At 38.9% G+C, this 17,478-nt stretch overlaps 1 protein-coding gene across 1 annotated transcript; it reads left to right on the forward strand.

Annotated features, from left to right (window-relative positions):
* The first annotated feature begins 14,751 nt into the window (after nt 1-14,751).
* On the forward strand, nt 14,752-15,603 carry LOC116874052 (olfactory receptor-like protein OLF4). Its single transcript, XM_032868480.1, has 2 exons — nt 14,752-15,106; nt 15,392-15,603. Exons 1-2 carry the CDS (start codon nt 14,752-14,754, stop codon nt 15,601-15,603), a joined length of 567 nt encoding a protein of 188 aa, XP_032724371.1.
* The last annotated feature ends 1,875 nt before the right edge of the window (nt 15,604-17,478 follow it).

The raw sequence follows: 17,478 nt of genomic DNA on the forward strand, positions 1-17,478 counted from the left end.
ATTTGTTCCCACAGTTCTTCCCAACCCAAATTCTTTTCCAAATTGAAAATTTCCATATCTTTTACAGAACTGCTTTGATTTCTTAAAAAAAAAATTTCTCAACTAATATATATCTTGACAAGCAAAATTTCCCTAGACATCCTGAAGAAATAACCATGAGTTGTATTACTCATATGAATTAAACTAGACTTGGCATCTAAGGACCAATTGTATAATTTCATCATAGAGGAAAACACAAAATCACAGTTTTCACATGGGTTCAGTTGTGATTTCTTTTTAGCCCTTAAGTATTTTCAGATGACAAAGACTTTATCATTTTCCCTGTTAACCCTTAGCCTATGTATAGTGATGGTATAAACTAAGAATGCCTGCAACACTCACCTGGACCTACCATACTTGTGACTCATCCCTGAGCCTATGTTATAGATGAACTGTCCCTTGTTGTTATTTTTCTTGTTGTTGCTGATATTAAAATATAGCTGACATCACATTACATTAATTTCATGTGTATAATGGAATGATTCAATATTTGTTTACATTGCAAAGTGATCAGAATAAGTTCACTTAACACCCATCACGATATAGTTACAAACTTTCTTCATGATGACAATGTTCAGGATACCCTCTCCCAGCTACTTTCAAATCTACAGTACAGTTTCCTTAGTTAGAGTCACTGTGCTGGACATGACATCTCCATGATTTACTTTTTATAACTGGAAATTTGTGTGTGTGTAAGATAGTGGTCCAGCTGAATTCTTTTGCACTTGGCTGTTCAGTTTACCAAACACCATTTATTGGTGAGACTGTTCTTTCCTTATTGTACATTCTTGCTTCCTTTGTTATAAACTAATTAACCACATATCTATGGGTTTATTTCTGGGCTCTCTAGTCCATTCCTTTTACCTGTGTTTCTTATGCCCGTATTATGCTGTTTGGGGTACCACAGCATTTTGATATAGTTGGAAATCAGGTAGCATGATGCCCTAGTTCTGTTCTTCTTTCTCAACTTTGCTTTGACTATTTGGAGTCTTTGTGATTCCATAAAAATTGTGGGAGCAGCAATGTTTGGGTAACTCAGTCAGTTAAGCATCGGCCTTCAGTTCAGGTCCTGATCCCACGGTCCTGTGATTGAGTCCCACCTCGGGATCCCTACTCAGCAAGGAGTCTGCCTCTCTCTCTGCCCCTCCCCCTGCTCATTCTCTGTCTCTCTCTTTCTTTCTCAAAATATAAATGAAATATTTTTTTTAAATTGCAGGAGTATTGGTTCCACTTCTACAAAATATGCCATTGGTATGGGATTACACTGAATCCACAGATTGTTTTAGGTAGGATGGACATTTTAACAGTATTTATTCTTCTAATTAATGGACACAGAATATCTTTCCATTTCTTCTTGTCACCTTCAATTTATTTCAGCAATGCCTTATAGTTTTCAGTGTATAGGTTTTTCACCTCCTTGTTTATATTTATATTTAGGTATTTTATTCCTTGTTTGTTTGGGGATTTTTTATTGCTCAGTTTTTTTTTTTAATTTAAATTCAATTATCCAAACATATGCATGAAAAATGTTCATCATAATTAGCCATTAAGGAGTTCAAATCAAAACCACATTGAGATACTATCTTACACCAGTTAGAAGGGCCAAAATTGACAAGACAGGAAACAACGTGTGTTGGAGAGGATGTGGAGAAAGGGGAACCCTCTTATACTGTTGGTTGGAAAGCAAGTTGGTGCAGCCACTTTGGAAAACAGTGTGGAGATTCCTTAAGAAATTAAAAATAGAGCTTCCCTATGACCATGCAATTGCACTACTGGGGATTTACCACAAAGATACAGATGTAGTGAAAAGAAGGGCCATCTGTACCCCAGTGTTCATAGCAGCAATAGCCAAAGTCACCAAACTGTGGAAAGAACCAAGATGCCCTTTAAAGGACAAATGGATAAAGAAAATATGGTCCACAGAATACTAGAGGAGACCATAGGCAGTAACCTCTTCGATATCAGCCACAGCAACTTCTTGCAAGATATGTCTCCAAAGGCAAAGGAAACAAAAGCAAAAATAAACTTTTGGGACTTCATCAAGATCAAAAGCTTCTACACAGCAAAGGAAACAGTCAACAAAAAAGAGGCAACCCACAGAATGGGAGAAGATATTTGAAAATGACAGTACAGACAAAAGGTTGATATCCAGGATCTATAAAGAACTCCTCAAACTCAACACACACAAAACAGACAATCGTGTCAAAAAATGGGCAGAAGACATGAACAGACACTGCTCCAATGAAGACATACAAATGGCTATCAGACACATGAAAAAATGTTCATCATCACTAGCCATCCGGAGATTCAAATTAAAACCACACTGAGATACCACCTTACACCAGTTAGAATGGCCAAAATTAGCAAGACAGGAAACAACATGTGTTGGAGAGGATGTGGAGAAAGGGGAACCCTCTCACACTGTTGGTGGGAATGCAAGTTGGTGCAGCCACTTTGGAGAACAGTGTGGAGATTCCTCAAGAAATTAAAAATAGAGCTTCCCTATGACCCTGCAATTGCACTACTGGGCATTTCCCCCAAAGATACAGATGGAGTGAAAAGAAGGGCCATCTGTACCCCAATGTTTATAGCAGCAATGGCCATGGTTGCCAAACTGTGGAAAGAACCAAGATGCCCTTCAACAGACGAATGGATAAGGAAGATGTGGTCCATATACACTATGGAGTATTATGCCTCCATCAGAAAGGATGAATACCCAACTTTTGTAGCTACACGGATGGGACTGGAAGAGATTATGCTGGGTCAAATAAGTGAAGCAGAGAGAGTCAATTATCATATGGTTTCACTTATTTGTGGAGCATAACAAATAAATGGAGGAAAAGGGGAGATGGAGAGGAGAAGGGAGTTGAGGTAAATTGGAATGGGAGGTGAACCATGAGAGACTATGGACTCTGAAAAACAACCTGAGGATTTTGAAGGGTTGGGTAGTGGGGTGTTGGGGGAACCAGTTGGTGAGTATTAGAGAGGGCACAGATTGCATGGAGCACTGGATGTGGTGCAAAAACAATGAATACTGTTACGCTTAAAAGAAATAAAAAATTAAAAACAAATAAATAAAAATAAAAATGTTTGTTTATACGTTAAAAAAAAGAAGAAGAAGAAGAACGGCAATAGTCCCAAGCTAGCCCCAGGGTAGAGAGATCTGAAGATGGGATCTCAAGTGTAGGCCTTAGTAAAACCATACAGCCAACTGCTACAGAGATAAAGGAATATGAAGGAGACCTCAAGGAAAGAAAATATTGACAGCAAGAGGGATTGATAATAAAATTAGACCATAGATATAAAAAAAGAGAGAAAATATGGTCCATATATACTATTGAGTATTATGCCTCCATCACAAAGGATGAATACCCAACTTTTGTATCAGCATGGATGGGACTGGAGATTATGCTGTAAGAAATAAGTCAAGCAGAGAAAGTCAATTATCATATGGTTTCACTTATTTGTGGAGCATAAGACATAACAAGGAGGACATTGGGAGAACAAGAGAAATGAGGTTGGGGAAATTGGAGGGGGACACGAACCATGAAAGACTGTGGAGTCTGAGAAACAAGCTGAGGGTTTTGGACAGAAGGGGTTGGGGGTTGGAAGGGCCTGGTGGTGGGTATTAAGGAGGGCAGGTATTGCATGGAGCACTGGGTGTGATGCATAAACAATGAATCTTAGAACACTGTAAAAATATAAATAAATTAATTAATAATTAATTCAATTAGCCAATATATCATCATTAGTTTTTTATATAACGTTCAATGATACATTAGCGAAGTACATCACCCAGTGCTCGTATATTCTTGTTGATGCAGTTATAAATTGGATTCTTTTCTTAATTTCTCTTTCTGAGAGTTTCTTATTAGTGTACAGAGTGGTGACCAATGTTTGTACATTGACTTCATATCCCTGCTGAATTCATCAATTAGCTATAATAGATTTTTTCTTTTAAGTAATTCATTGAAATCCAATGATATACAATAAATAAACAGGTTTAAAATGCAAAATTTTCTGAAGTAATCATACAAAATTAAGAGTACATACTGCATGAGTCCATTTACATATGATTCAAGAAAGTGCACTACTTTTTAAAGATTTGTTATGTAATTGTAAAAAATATAATCAACCTAAAACTTCTGGTTTCCTTATATCTAATTCAGGTGGATGTTGTTAGAAATAAATATAATGTTTGGAAATATTTGGTGAGTCCAAGAAGTCTTTCATGGGTAAGGAGCATACGCACATATATGTATCCATGCATTTGTACACTAATTCATAAAATACACTCTTACACACATATATACAACACAGGCTCAATAATCCCATCTTTAATGTTGAAAGGAAACCTGAAAGAAATTTGGAGAGGATAGAAATCAAGAGTCAATGTTTGAAAGAGCATAACAAATAGCATGGAGGACAAGGGGAGTTAGAGAGGAGAAGGGAGTTGAGGGAAATTGGAAGGGAAGGTGAACCATGAGAGACTATGGACTCTGAAAAACAATCTGAGGGTTTTGAAGGGGCGGGAGGTGGGAGGTTGAGGGAACCAGGTGGTGGGTATAGAGAGGGCACGGATTGCATGGAGCACTGGGTGCAGTGCAAAAACAATGAATACTGTTACGCTCAAAAGAAATAAAAAATTTAAAAAAAAACAATGAATACTGTTATGCTGAAAAGAAATAAAAAAAATAAAAATAAAAAAACAATGAATACCGTTATGCTGAAAAGAAATTAAAAAAAAGAAAAAGCATATAATTAAAAAAATATACATATTTAGAGACAAAGATTTAAAACAGAATGGGCAAACAATTTTAGCAATGAATTACCTTTTTTCAGACTTATAAGTGTTTTATTTGGTAATAGGTTTCTCAAAAATATAAATTCTGACTTTGAGCCCTTTGTGCATTAAGATTTTTAAAAAGTAATTCATATCTCAAGTTCCATATGAATTTCCTGTTTTAATCCTAATGCACAAAGAGCTCAAAGTCAGAATTTATATTTTTTTAAAAAGAACATATATTTAAATCTAAAGTCACAGGGCACCTGGCTGGCTCAGTCAGTGGAGCAAGCTGCATTAAAAGAGTTGTAGAATTTCAGAGCACATTCTGAATTATTCTATTTGTATGTAATTCCAGAAAGTGCACAATAAGGTTTAGCTACTTTTTTCTGTAACTTATTAAACTTTAATTCCCTTGAGCTTCGGTTTTCTCGTTCCTGAAGATGACACAGAATAGTAAGACTAATTTCAGAAGGATATTGTGGGAATAAATAAATCTGTGGTCACATTTTGTACATACCTAAGAAAATGTTCAATGGTAAAGGATATGATGTGTGCGTGGGGGTGGGGTGTTGTTTTGTGTGTGTATGTGTCTTACACATCTTTCTTTAAAGTAACATGGGCACTCATATGCACACAGAGAGACTCATTATTAGACAATCTTTCATATCACAAGTACATTTCAGACAAAGCAGGAGAGGATAAGAATGAAAAAATGGGGGTGCTTGGGTGGTTCAGTCATTAAGCATCTGCCTTCAGCTCCAATCATGATTCCAGGGTCCTGGTATCAAGGCCCACATCAGACTCCTTGTTTGGCAGGAAGCGTGCTTCTCCCTCTCCTACTCCCCCTGCTTGTGTTCCCTCTCTTGCTGTGTCTCTGTCAAATAAATAAATAAAATCTAAAAAAAAAAAAAAAAAAGAATGAAAAAAATGAACATCTGGATTAATTTGAAAGTATGTAAAAATTTGGACACAAAAATATAAGATAGAACAAGTAGCTTTAATGATCTAGTCTTTCTACGTTAGTGCCTGAAAGTCAGTATGGCTCACGTCATGGGAGGTTTTCTGGACCAACTATTGAGGTTGAACAACTCCAAAGTGACTTCAGATTTCTTTTTCTACTTCAAGTAGGATTACAATACCGAATATCCTTATCCAAGAGAATATAAATGAATAATATCCAAGGCTGAATTCATTTCCCTTGAACAAAGTGTTATTGGATAAATGTCTGGATTAGATTTTTATTGTAGTTGCAATAAATTACCATGCTGCTGCCTTATAACAAATCCATTTATTTTCTGATAGTTATGGAATTCAGAAGCCTGAAATAGCTCTCTCTGGGATAAATTCACTCTGTCTGCATAGAAGAGTTCATTCAAGAGGTCTAAGGAGAAAAGGTTGTCTTGCCTATTCCACTTGTACAGCCACCTATCTTCCCTGGCTCATGTTTCCTCCCTTTATCTTCAAAGCCAGCAATGTAGCATCTCAAAATATCTCTCTGACTTCAAGTCTCCTGCCTCACTCTTCCACAACAAGAGGACCCTTGTCTATTGAGATGACCTGGATAATCATAATCACTTTTTTCTAGGGTCAGCTGACTAGCAATGTTAATACCATTTGCAACCTTAATTCTCCCTCGCCATGACACAAGAGGTATCCAGAGATTCTGTAGGTTAAGATGTGGAAATACTTTGAGGACATTATGGTGTTTACTAAAAGTCTTTTTAGGAGGTATATTTTATGTCAACCCAGGGGCCCTCACTTTGAAGAATCAAACACAGAATTTATTTCAGACGCCAGGCTGAGTACTTAGACATTTCTCCAACCCACACATGAAGAGGATCGCATGGCTTTTTTTTTTTAACATGGCTTTTTTATTAACATCATCTCAAAGCTATAAATGGTAAAGTGAACCCTCAACTAAACAAATTCAATATCATCTCAAAGTTAAGAGAAAGCACAAGGAGGTTAGACCTCTGGAAAGCAGGCAAATCCATGAGAATGAGGACTACAAAACTGGATTCACCTGACTTCTAATCTGGTCTCCCAGGAACAGAGTCTCAGTGGGAAATTTTCCCTTTCTGTCCAGACCAGTGGCCCACAGGGAATGGAGTGCTCCAAGGTGGGAGTAATAATGGAAAAAGTGCTTAATGAGTGAATATACTGAGCTTTAAACTTCAGCTTGTGGAACTTGGATCGCCCAGGATGTGGTTGTTATTTTTGTCCCTGAGTCTGCTGGGGGACCCATGCTTCACTCCTTCCTGTTTTCCTGTCTGGAAACAGAGCTTCAGTCCCCATCGCCAACCATCTAGGGGTGAATTCAGACCCCACATGAAGACTTTGATCTTACAGACCCGCCCCCAGGTGAGTCTCATTGCTCAGCAGGTATTTCAGGAAAGGATCAGATAGAATGAAAGATGGTAACTTTTGCCTGAGGTCACCTGGAATACGTAGACTCATTTATTTTTTTTTTCATAGACTCACTTATAATTATTTCACATAATGTGTTCAAAAGAAAAGTGTCCATTAGACTCACCAATACAGGTTTCATTGTTGATGATACATGGTGGGAATGGAAGTCCAGTTGGATGAGACAGAGGAAGGAAATGGAGGACATAAAGTGGTTCCAGCAAAATGAGAACATACGGAGTTTTGCAGCTAAGGAGAGTAGGAAAACAGTATTAGCTTGGAGATGTGTGAAATGAACTTTTTAAGATGTGGTGGTTGGCTTTTTTTAAGATTTTATTTGTTTATTTGGCAGACAGAGATCACAATTGGGCAGGGAGTCAGGCAGACAGAGAGAGAGGAGGTAGCAGGCTTCCCGCTGAGCAGAGAGCCCGATGCGGGGCTCGATCCCAGGACCCCAGGATCATAACCTGATCATGAGCTGAGCTGAAGGCAGAGGCTTTAACCTACTGAGCCACCCAGGCGCCCCAAGATATGGTGGTTTTGAGCATGTTCTGTATTTATAGAAAGCTCCAGACCCATTCAGGTAACTATTCCTTTGCAAAAGCAGTTCCTGACACACACATTTCTCTGCATTTTCTCTCAAGGTGAGTATTCACATTAAAAAATCGTGTTTCATATGCAAAAAGTGGTGTGTTAACTAGCTTTACTTTGTAATACTTCATTACCAAGAGGTGTAGAAACAATGGAGACATTTGTGAGGTAGAAGAAAAAACTCAGCCAAATCTCTTCACCGGTGTAATCATTCATTTACTCACAGGAAGGAATTATATTGTAACCTTCTTACACTTAATGACAATCATTGTCTGCCACCCTAGGAGGTTGGATACGACTATCACCACTATTTGAGAGAGGATATTCACATTTGGAATGGATTCGTTGTCTCTCAAGTTCAAACGTATATGTGGTTGATCAGATATTCAAAATCTGGTTGTCTGATTCCAAAAATTTTTCATTTAAAGCATTCAAAAAAGTCTTCTATTATTTCACCTTTTAAAATCCCCTTCTATTGTCACACACTGTGTATTTTCTCTTGCAATTTGCAGGTTTATTCCCTTTGCACTTTTTTCTAGAGGGATAGTCAATCAGTAAAATGTCTTGACATCATAAAAATACCACTCTTTTCTTGTTTAGATACATTATTTTTGCTTGCTTTGTTAATTAGTCTGGGCAGCAAGAGGATGTGGACTGGGGCTGGAATGCTGCCAGAACCAGGGAAGTTTTCTGCTCATCAGTGTCTCAGGGAACCCCTGAGCTTATTAGATTTCTTTTCCCTCTTGTGTCCATTTCTTTCCTCTCTCTGTTTTTGGAACCTCACTGTTGTGTTTACTTAAAGGCAACACAGGGTAATCATATGAAAATGGAGCCCATGTTTTCACGTCCACAAGAGGTTTGGAAGTTTTCCTTCTATTTCTATTTTTTTTAAAACACCTTCAGTAGAATAGGTATGATTTCTTCTTTAAATGTTTGGTGGAATTCTCCTGGGAAGCCATCTGGCCCTGGATTCCTGTTTTGGGGGAGGTTTTTGATCACCCCTTCAATTTTATTACTAGTTATTGGTCTATTCAGATTGTCTATTTCTTCCTGTTTGGGTCTTGGAAGTTTATAGGTTTCCAGGAAGTCATCCATTTCTTACATATAGATAGATAGATAGATAGATAGATAGATAGATGATAGATGATAGATAGATAGATAGATGATAGATAGATGGATGATAGATAGATTCCATATATATAGTTGCTGGTAATAATTTCTTTTTTTATTTTTATTTTTTTTCAGTGTTGCAGAATTCATTGTTTCTGCACCACACTCAGTGCACCATGCAATATGTGCCCTCTACAATACCCACCACCAGGCCCACCCAACCTCCTGCCCCTTGCCCTTCCAAAACCCTCAGTTATTTCCTCAGAGTCCACAGTCTCTCATGGTTCATCTCCCCCCCTCCAATTACCCCCAACTCCCTTCTCCTCTCCATCTCCCATGTCCTCTGTGTTATTCTTATGCTCCACAATAAGTGAAACCATATTATAATTGACTTTCTCTGCTTGACTTGTTTCTCTCAGCATAATCTCTTCCTCCCATCCGTGTTGATACAAAAGTTGGGTATTCATCCTTTCTGATGGAGGCATAATACTCCATAGTATATATGGACCATATTTTCTTTATCCATTCATCCATTGAAGGGCATCTTTGTTCTTTCCACAGTTTGGCAACTGTGGCCATTGCTGCTATGAACATTGGGGTACAGATGGCCCTTCTTTTTACTACATCTTTATCTCTGGGGTAAATACCCAGTAGTGCAATTGCAGGGTCATAGGGAACCTCTATTTTTAATTTCTTAAGGAATCTCCACACTGTTCTCCAAAGTGGCTGCACCAACTTGCATTCCCACCAACAGTGTAAGAGGATTCCCCTTTCTCCACATCCTCTCCAATACACGTTGTTAACTGTCTTGTCAATTTTGGCCATTCTAACTGGTGTAAGGTGGTATCTTAATGTGGTTTTGATTTTAATTTCCCTGATGGCTAGTGATGATGAACATTTTTTCATGTGTCTGTTAACCATTTGTATGTCTTCTTTGGAGAAGTTGTTCGTGTCTTCTACCCATTTTTTGACGTCATTATCTGTTTTGTGTGTGTTGATTTTGAGGAGTTCTTTATAGATTTTGGATATCAGCCCTTTGTCTGTACTGTCATTTGCGAATATCATCTCCCATTCCTTGGGTTGCCTCAGCAACTTCTTTCAAGATAAGTCTCCAAAGGAAAAGGAAACAAAAGCAAAAATGAACTTTTGGGACTTCATCAAGATCAAAAGGTTCTGCATAGCAAAGGAAAGTCAACAAAACAAAGAGGCTGGTAATAACTTCTAATAATTTTTTCTATTTCCTTGGGGTCAGTCATGATCTATCTCCTTTCATTCATGATTTTATTATTTTGGGTCCTTTCTCTTTTCTTTTGGATAACTCTGGCCAATAGTTCATCGATCTTATTAATTCTTTCAAAGAACCAGCTTCTAGTTTCACTGATCTGTTTTACTGCTTTTCTGGTTTCTATTTCATTGATATCTGCTGTGATTTTATTATTTCTCTTCTCCTGCTTGGTTTAGGGTTTATTTGCTATTCTTTCTCCAGGTCCTTTAGGGGTAAGGTTAGCTTGTGCCTTTGGGATTTTTCTTTTTTGGGAGAGGCTTGGAAGGCTATGTGTTTCCCTCTTAGGACCGCCTTTGCAGTATCCCAAAGGTTTTGGACTGATGTTTTTTTCCTTTTCATTACTTTCCATGAATTGCTTAAGTTCTTCTTTAATTTCCTGGTTGACTCAATCAATCTTTAGTGGGAGGCTCTTTAACTTCCAAGTGTTTGAATTCCTTCCAGTATTTTCTTCTGATTGAGTTCCAGTTTCAAAGAATTGTGGTCAGATAATATGCAGGAATAATTTCAGTCTTTTGGTATTGGCTAAGACCTGATTTGTGACCCAGTATGTGGTCTATTCTGGAGAAAGTTCTGTGTACACTCATAAAGAGTGGAAATGCTGTTGTTTTAGGGTAGATAATTCTGTATATCTATCTATGAAGGCCATCTGGTCCAATGTGTTATTCAAAGCTCTTGTTTCCTTGTTGATCTTCTACTTAGATGATCTGTCCATTGCTGAGAATGGAGTGTTAAGATGTCCTACTCTTAATGTATTACTATCCATATGGTTTATTATTTTGGTTACAGTTACAATTGGCTAATGTAGTTGGCTGATCCTGTGTTGGGGCATAGATATTTACAATTGCTAGATCTTCTTGTTGGATAGACCCTTTAAGTATGATATACTGTCCCTCCACATCTCTTACTACAGTCTTTAGATTAGAATCTATTTTGTCTGATATAATAATTGCTACCGCACCTTCCTTTGATATCCGTTAGCATGAAAAATGGTTCATCATCCCCTCACTTTCAATCAGGAGGTGTCTTTAGGTTCAAAGTGAGTATCTTGTAGACAGCATGCACATGGGTCCTATATTTGTATACAGTCTGCAACTGTGTGCCATTTCATGGGAGCATTTAAGCCATTCACACTGAGAGTGGCTACTGAAAGATACGCATCTAGTGCCATAATATTGTCTATAGAGTTCCTGTTTCTATAGTTTGTCTCTGTAAATCTTCGTTCTATATCACTCTTGGGGTCTTTCTCCTTTTATAGAATCCTCCTTAATTTTTCTTGCTGGGCTTGGTGGTCACATATTCTTTTCAGTTTCTGCCAGTCCTGGAAGCTCTTTGTCTCTCTATTCTTAATGACACCTTTGCTGGATAAAGTATTCTTGGCTTCATGGTCCTCTCATTCAGTACCCTGAATATGTCTTGCCAGCCCTTTCTGGCTTGCCAGGTTTTTGTGGACAGGTCTGAAGTTACTCTGATGCTCCTCCATCCATATGTAATAAATCTCTTCCCCCTAGAGATGGAGAAGAGAAGGGAGCTGAGGGAAATTGGAAGGGGAGGTAAGCCATGAGAGACTACGGACTCTGAAAAACAATCTGAAGGGTTTGAAGAGGTGGGGGGGTGGGAGGTTGGGGGAAACAGGTGGTGGGTATTGGGGAGGGCACGTATTGCATGGAGCACTGGGTGTGGTGCAAAAACAATGAATACTGTTATGCTGAAAAGAAATTTTTTTAAAAATGGAAAAAAAATCTCTTCCCCCTAGCTGCTCTCAGAATAGCTTCCTTGGCTCTAAGATTTGCAAGCTTCACTATTATATGGTGGGGTGTCAATCTATTTTTATTATTGATTTTGGGAGGGGTCCTCTCTGTTATTTGGACAGAATGTTTTTTCCCTTCCCCAGATTAAGGAAGTTCTCAGGTGTGATTACAGCATATCTTCTAGAACTCTCACTCTCTCTCTCTCTCTCTCTCTCTCCACCCCCTCAGGGATCCCAATAATTCTGAGATAGGAGCATTTCATGGCATCATTAATCTCTCTACGTCTGTTCTCATGGATGTTTGTTTTGTCCCACACCTCCTGGCCTCCTCTTGTTCCTTTCTTTGTATCAGCTTATCTTCTAAATCATTAATTCATGCTTCTGCCTCATTTACCCTACCTGCTAGAGTATTCAGTTTAGTCTGTATCTCATTCATAGTATTTTTAAGCTTGACAAGATTCAGTCTCATTTCTGTCCTTAGAGACTCCATATTGCCGCTAATGGTTTTCTGAAGCCTAGCTATTGACTTCATAATTTCTACCCTGAAGTGTTTCTCTGACATCTTTTTTTAACATAATTTTTAATTATGTTATGTTAGTACCATACAATACATCATTAGTTTTTGATGTAGTGCTCCATGATTCACTATTTGAGTATAACTATCTTGCTTATATCCACATCCATTAGGTCTGTGGGAGAGGCCATTGTCTCTGGTTCTTTTCTTTGATGGAAGTTCCTCCTCCTAGTCATTCTGTTGAAGGGTGGTTGAGGAGATGTACAGAGTCCAAAATATCAACCATAATCCAGGCAAGATGCACCCTGGGAAAATCCAGAGTGGTCTGAAGTCACCACCAGGAAAACAAAGCCAAAATAAAACCCAAGAGTAAAATTTGTAAAATTTAAAATTTTTTTAAACTTAAAGATTTAAAAAAAAATTTTAAGGGGAGAGTGTGGGGAGTGGGGGCTATAATCTCTCAATGTGGGCAAGGTAGGGTGTTTCAGTTCTTCCTGGGTGTATTTTGTTCTCTTTTTTAGAGGACACTATTTCCCAGAGTTACAGGAAAAATATAACTGGTATATATAAAAGGTAATATTGAACACAAAAAAAGGACTACATTGCATCTTATATCTATATATTTTTTAAAAGGTGTGAAAAAGTACAAGTTAAAAAGCTACTATGAAATCTATTACATTAGATTTCTCAACATCTAGTTGAGAAAAAGGTAAAAAGAAAAAACAGAAAAGAAACATGAGAAAAAAAGAAAAAGAAAGTTGTATCTGAAAAATACACAAGCCCTGAAGCAGCACCTAGAGCTCAATATACTATTTTCCCCTGATTTGCAGATTTTACAGTTTTATAGGGAGCCTAGGGTTGTCATCCTCTTGTTCTTCCAGCTTGTTTTCTGGGGGAGGAACTGGCCACACTTTTTTAGGCCACCCTACTTGGGTGGATTTGTCCTGCCCCCATCAGTGGGCGGGGCTCCATGGAAACTGGATTTTTGGGCTTTTGTTTTCTGGCAGCTTTCCAGGCTTTTCTGAATGTCAGAGCAAAGGAAAATGTCTGCAAGCAGACCTCTGCCCCAGGGCAGAGAAATTACAGAATTACAGTTCTTTTCTGTTCTTTTCTGAACCCTCCAGAATACACACCCTCTATTTTTGTGGAGCTGATGAAAACTCAACTTCCCATGGGCAGTTCACACCCCTAGCAACCCTCTCAGCAGTCAACTCAGGCCCCTGCTTGTCTCTGCCCTTTGTGCTTCTAAAACCATGAGCAGTCCCAGGTCCGGGTCCATGCCAGTGGCTGGCCCTCGGTCTGCCCACATGCCCCCTCAGCTTCTGGATCTTGTTTGAGCACTGTTTTCAGGTCCTTCCTGGTGGGCTGATACTGCTCTATAAGCTATCACTATCCCTGGCACAGGATGCTTTTGCACTCTGGTGTAATACCACTTTCCAGAAGCCAGCTTATGGCGGCTCCCTCCTCCTTCTCTTTATCTTCCAATATCTACCCACAGAATCACTACATCATCCTTCATAGCTCGTAATCAGTGGAGTTTTTCTGCTTGTAGAGATCCAGATATATATCTTCTTACATCTCAGGCTGATTTTGTGGGTGTCCAGAATAGTTTTGTAGATATCCAGCTAAATTCAAGGGACAGTTGAAATGGAGTCCCTTACTCCTCCACCACCTTGCCCCCTCACAATGAAATCTTGCTATTTGCAATGACATGATGGAGCTAGAGAGTATTATGGTAAGTGAAATAAGTCAGTCAGAGAAAGACAGATACCATATGATTTCACTCATATGTGGAATTTAAGAAACAAAACAAATGAGCAAAATGGAAAAAGAAAAAAGAGAGAGAGAGAGAGAGAGAGAGAAACCAAGAAACAGACTCTTAACTTCATAGAACACACTGATGTTTACCATAAGGGATGTGGTGGGGGAAATGGAAGAAATAAGTGACGGGGATTAAGGGGGGGGGACATGTAATGATCACCGTTTGTTGTGTGGAGTGTTGAGTCACCATATTATACACATAAAATGAATATTACACTGTCAGTTAACTAACTAGAACTTAAATAAAACCTTTAAAAATAAAAAATGAAGGATAATAAATACATAAATGAAGCTCATTTGCTTAAAAATTATTATTTCATTTTCTTTTCTTTCCTTGTAGTCACCACCACCACATGGAACCAAGCAATGATACCGGAATTTCATATTCTCTTCTTCTGGGATTATCAGAGGAACCAGACCTACAGCCCCTCATATTTGGGCTTTTCCTCTCTATGTACCTGATCACTGTGTGTGGAAACCTGCTCATCATCCTGGCTGTCACCACAGACTCCCATCTCCACACCCCCGTGTACTTCTTCCTTGTGAATCTGTCTTTTGTAGACATCTGTTTCACCTCCACCACTATCCCCAAGATGCTGCAGAACATTCAGAATAATAGCAAAGTCATAACATATGCAGGCTGCATTACACAGATATACTTTGTCCTACTCTTTGCAGGCTGGGATGATTTTCTCCTGACTGTGATGGCCTATGACCGCTTCGTGGCCATCTGTCACCCTCTGCACTACACAGTCATCATGAAACCCCGGCTCTGTGGACTGCTGGTTCTGGTGTACTGGATCATCAGTGTTCAGAATTCCTTGTTACAGAGCTTAATGGCATTGCGGTTGTCCTTCTGTACAGGCATGGAAATCCCCCATTTTTTCTGTGAACTCAGTAAGGTAGTTGGGCAAGCCTATCCTGACAAGTTTCTTAATGACATGGTGATGTATTTTGCAACTGTGCTGCTGGGTGTTGCTCCCCTACCTTGGATCCTTTACTCTTATTCTAAGATTATTTCCTCCATATGTCATATATCATCAATTCAAGGCAAGTATAAAGCATTTTCCTCCTGTGCATCTCACCTTTCAGTTGTCTCCTTATTTTATTGTACAGGCTTAGGAGTGTACCTTAGCTCTGCTTCTCCCCAGCACTCCCACTCAAGTGCAGTAGCCTCGGTGATGTACATGGTGGTCACACCCATGCTCAACCCCTTCATCTACAGCCTGAGGAACAGAGACATAAAGAGCACTCTGAAAAGAATTGTTGGGATTACAGTGATTTATGGGCCAATGCCCCTGTAGTTGAAGAAGTGCCCATGATTGCAAGGTTCACAGCCTCAGAGTCAGGAACTGACATTCTTTGATCAGACTGTGGAAGTAGAATCTGCTCCTTCCATTTAATTCCTGCAATTTCCATTTGTTTGAATTCAACTTTTCCACACATTTAAGTAACTACTTTATTAAACTTCTACTCTATCTGATATATAGACAGATACCCCTTTATCCATCTTCATGTATTCTTAATGGTTTCCCAAACCGTGGATCACAAATGACTGGAATTTTCTTACAAGGGGCAAGTTGGATTTCTTCAAACTAATTTCATTTCAAATGACTTATATAATGCCAAGTAAATTTTCCCTAAATTTCCCAAAAGAATAGTCATAAGTTGTATTCTCCATATGGATAATACTACTTTAGCCAGTAAGACTTTCATATAACTTTATTATAGAGGAGAATACCAAACCCCAGATTTCACCTAGAGTCTGTCACTCTTCACATCACTACCTTTATCACCTTCCTGATAATGTGGACTCTCTAACACTGTTCCTTTTATGTCTCATGTTACTGACAGTGTGGCTCAGGCTAGGAAAGCCCGGTCATTCCCCTGCACCCATGTCCTTGTGGACATTCCCGCAGATGCTTCTCTGACCTGAGCTTCTGCTGTGGCTGCACCTGCCCTTGGGTTCTCATTGTGATTGCAAGACACACCTCAACAACACCCATCAAAGAACTCTAAAAACCCAAGTTTCATTCCTCACAGGTCCTGGAGGGCACATAGGATGCCCAAAAGCCACTCTGGAAAGTCTTAGAGGTGGAGACAGATATTGAGAGGGAGGAAGAGGGAGCATCACTGAAAGATTTGTCTTTATTAGGGTCCATCTCTAGAGTATTTAGGGGTTTGTGAGTTCATGCTTTATTGGGGAATCTCATATGATTAGAATTTAGGTGCTGGAGGGGAAAAGCAGAGTCCCTCATGTGTCAGTGTCAAGGTTACCCTGGGCTTTATGAAGAGGTACTTCACAGCTGGGGGCACTCTGAGGGTTTATCTGGTAATAGTGTCCCACAATTGACAAAATATTTACTCAACATGGTTGTCCTTGATTGCATGTCTCAGAAATAAAAAACTTAATTTCAGACACTTTACAAACATGCTCCTGGGTTCGTTCTCTCTCTCTCTCTCTCTCTCCCTCCCTCCCTCCGTTTCAGTGGTAGAATTTACTGATTCATCAGTTGCATATAACACCTTGCTCATCCCATCATGTGCCCTCCTTAATGCCCATCACCCAGTTACTCCATCCCCCCACCCACCAGCCCTCCAGCAACCCTCAGTTTGTTTCCTAGAGTTCAGCATCTCTGTGGTTTGCCTCCCTCTCAATTTTCATCTTATTTTATATGTACTGTGATTCAAATCAGTATCCAGAATTCCTACCACAGACATTGGCAAACACTCTTTAGCAAGAATATCTCTCCTAGTGCAGTCTATATGGAAAGACAAATTTGAATAAAAAGATTGACTTTATAAGTTCTTAGTGTCAGGATGACCATAAGTATGATGAAGCAAAATTTCAAAACACTCGTTTTGTTACAACATAAAATATTTCTTTCGTTTTTTTTTCTTTACATCACGGTTCATGCTGTGCTTCTATTTATTGAAGCACGGAAGACTGATGTCCACAATGGAGGAGGTTTATTCATTGAGGTGAAGGATTGGTTAAATTTTTCTATGTTTTATCATCCATTAACTTCCTATTTCTACTAGAAAACATCCAATCTTACCTGCTAATATTACTCTCTCTATTGTTACACAAAATAACCCCCTTTTCCTAATTTTGTCACAAATGTTAAGGGATGGCAATGAACAGTATGATCATCACCCATTTTGTACCTCTTCCTGGT

The sequence above is a fragment of the Lontra canadensis genome, unplaced genomic scaffold (assembly GCF_010015895.1).
Source record: "Lontra canadensis isolate GAN:19392208 unplaced genomic scaffold, GSC_riverotter_1.0 scaffold35, whole genome shotgun sequence".
Lineage (NCBI taxonomy): Eukaryota > Metazoa > Chordata > Mammalia > Carnivora > Mustelidae > Lontra > Lontra canadensis.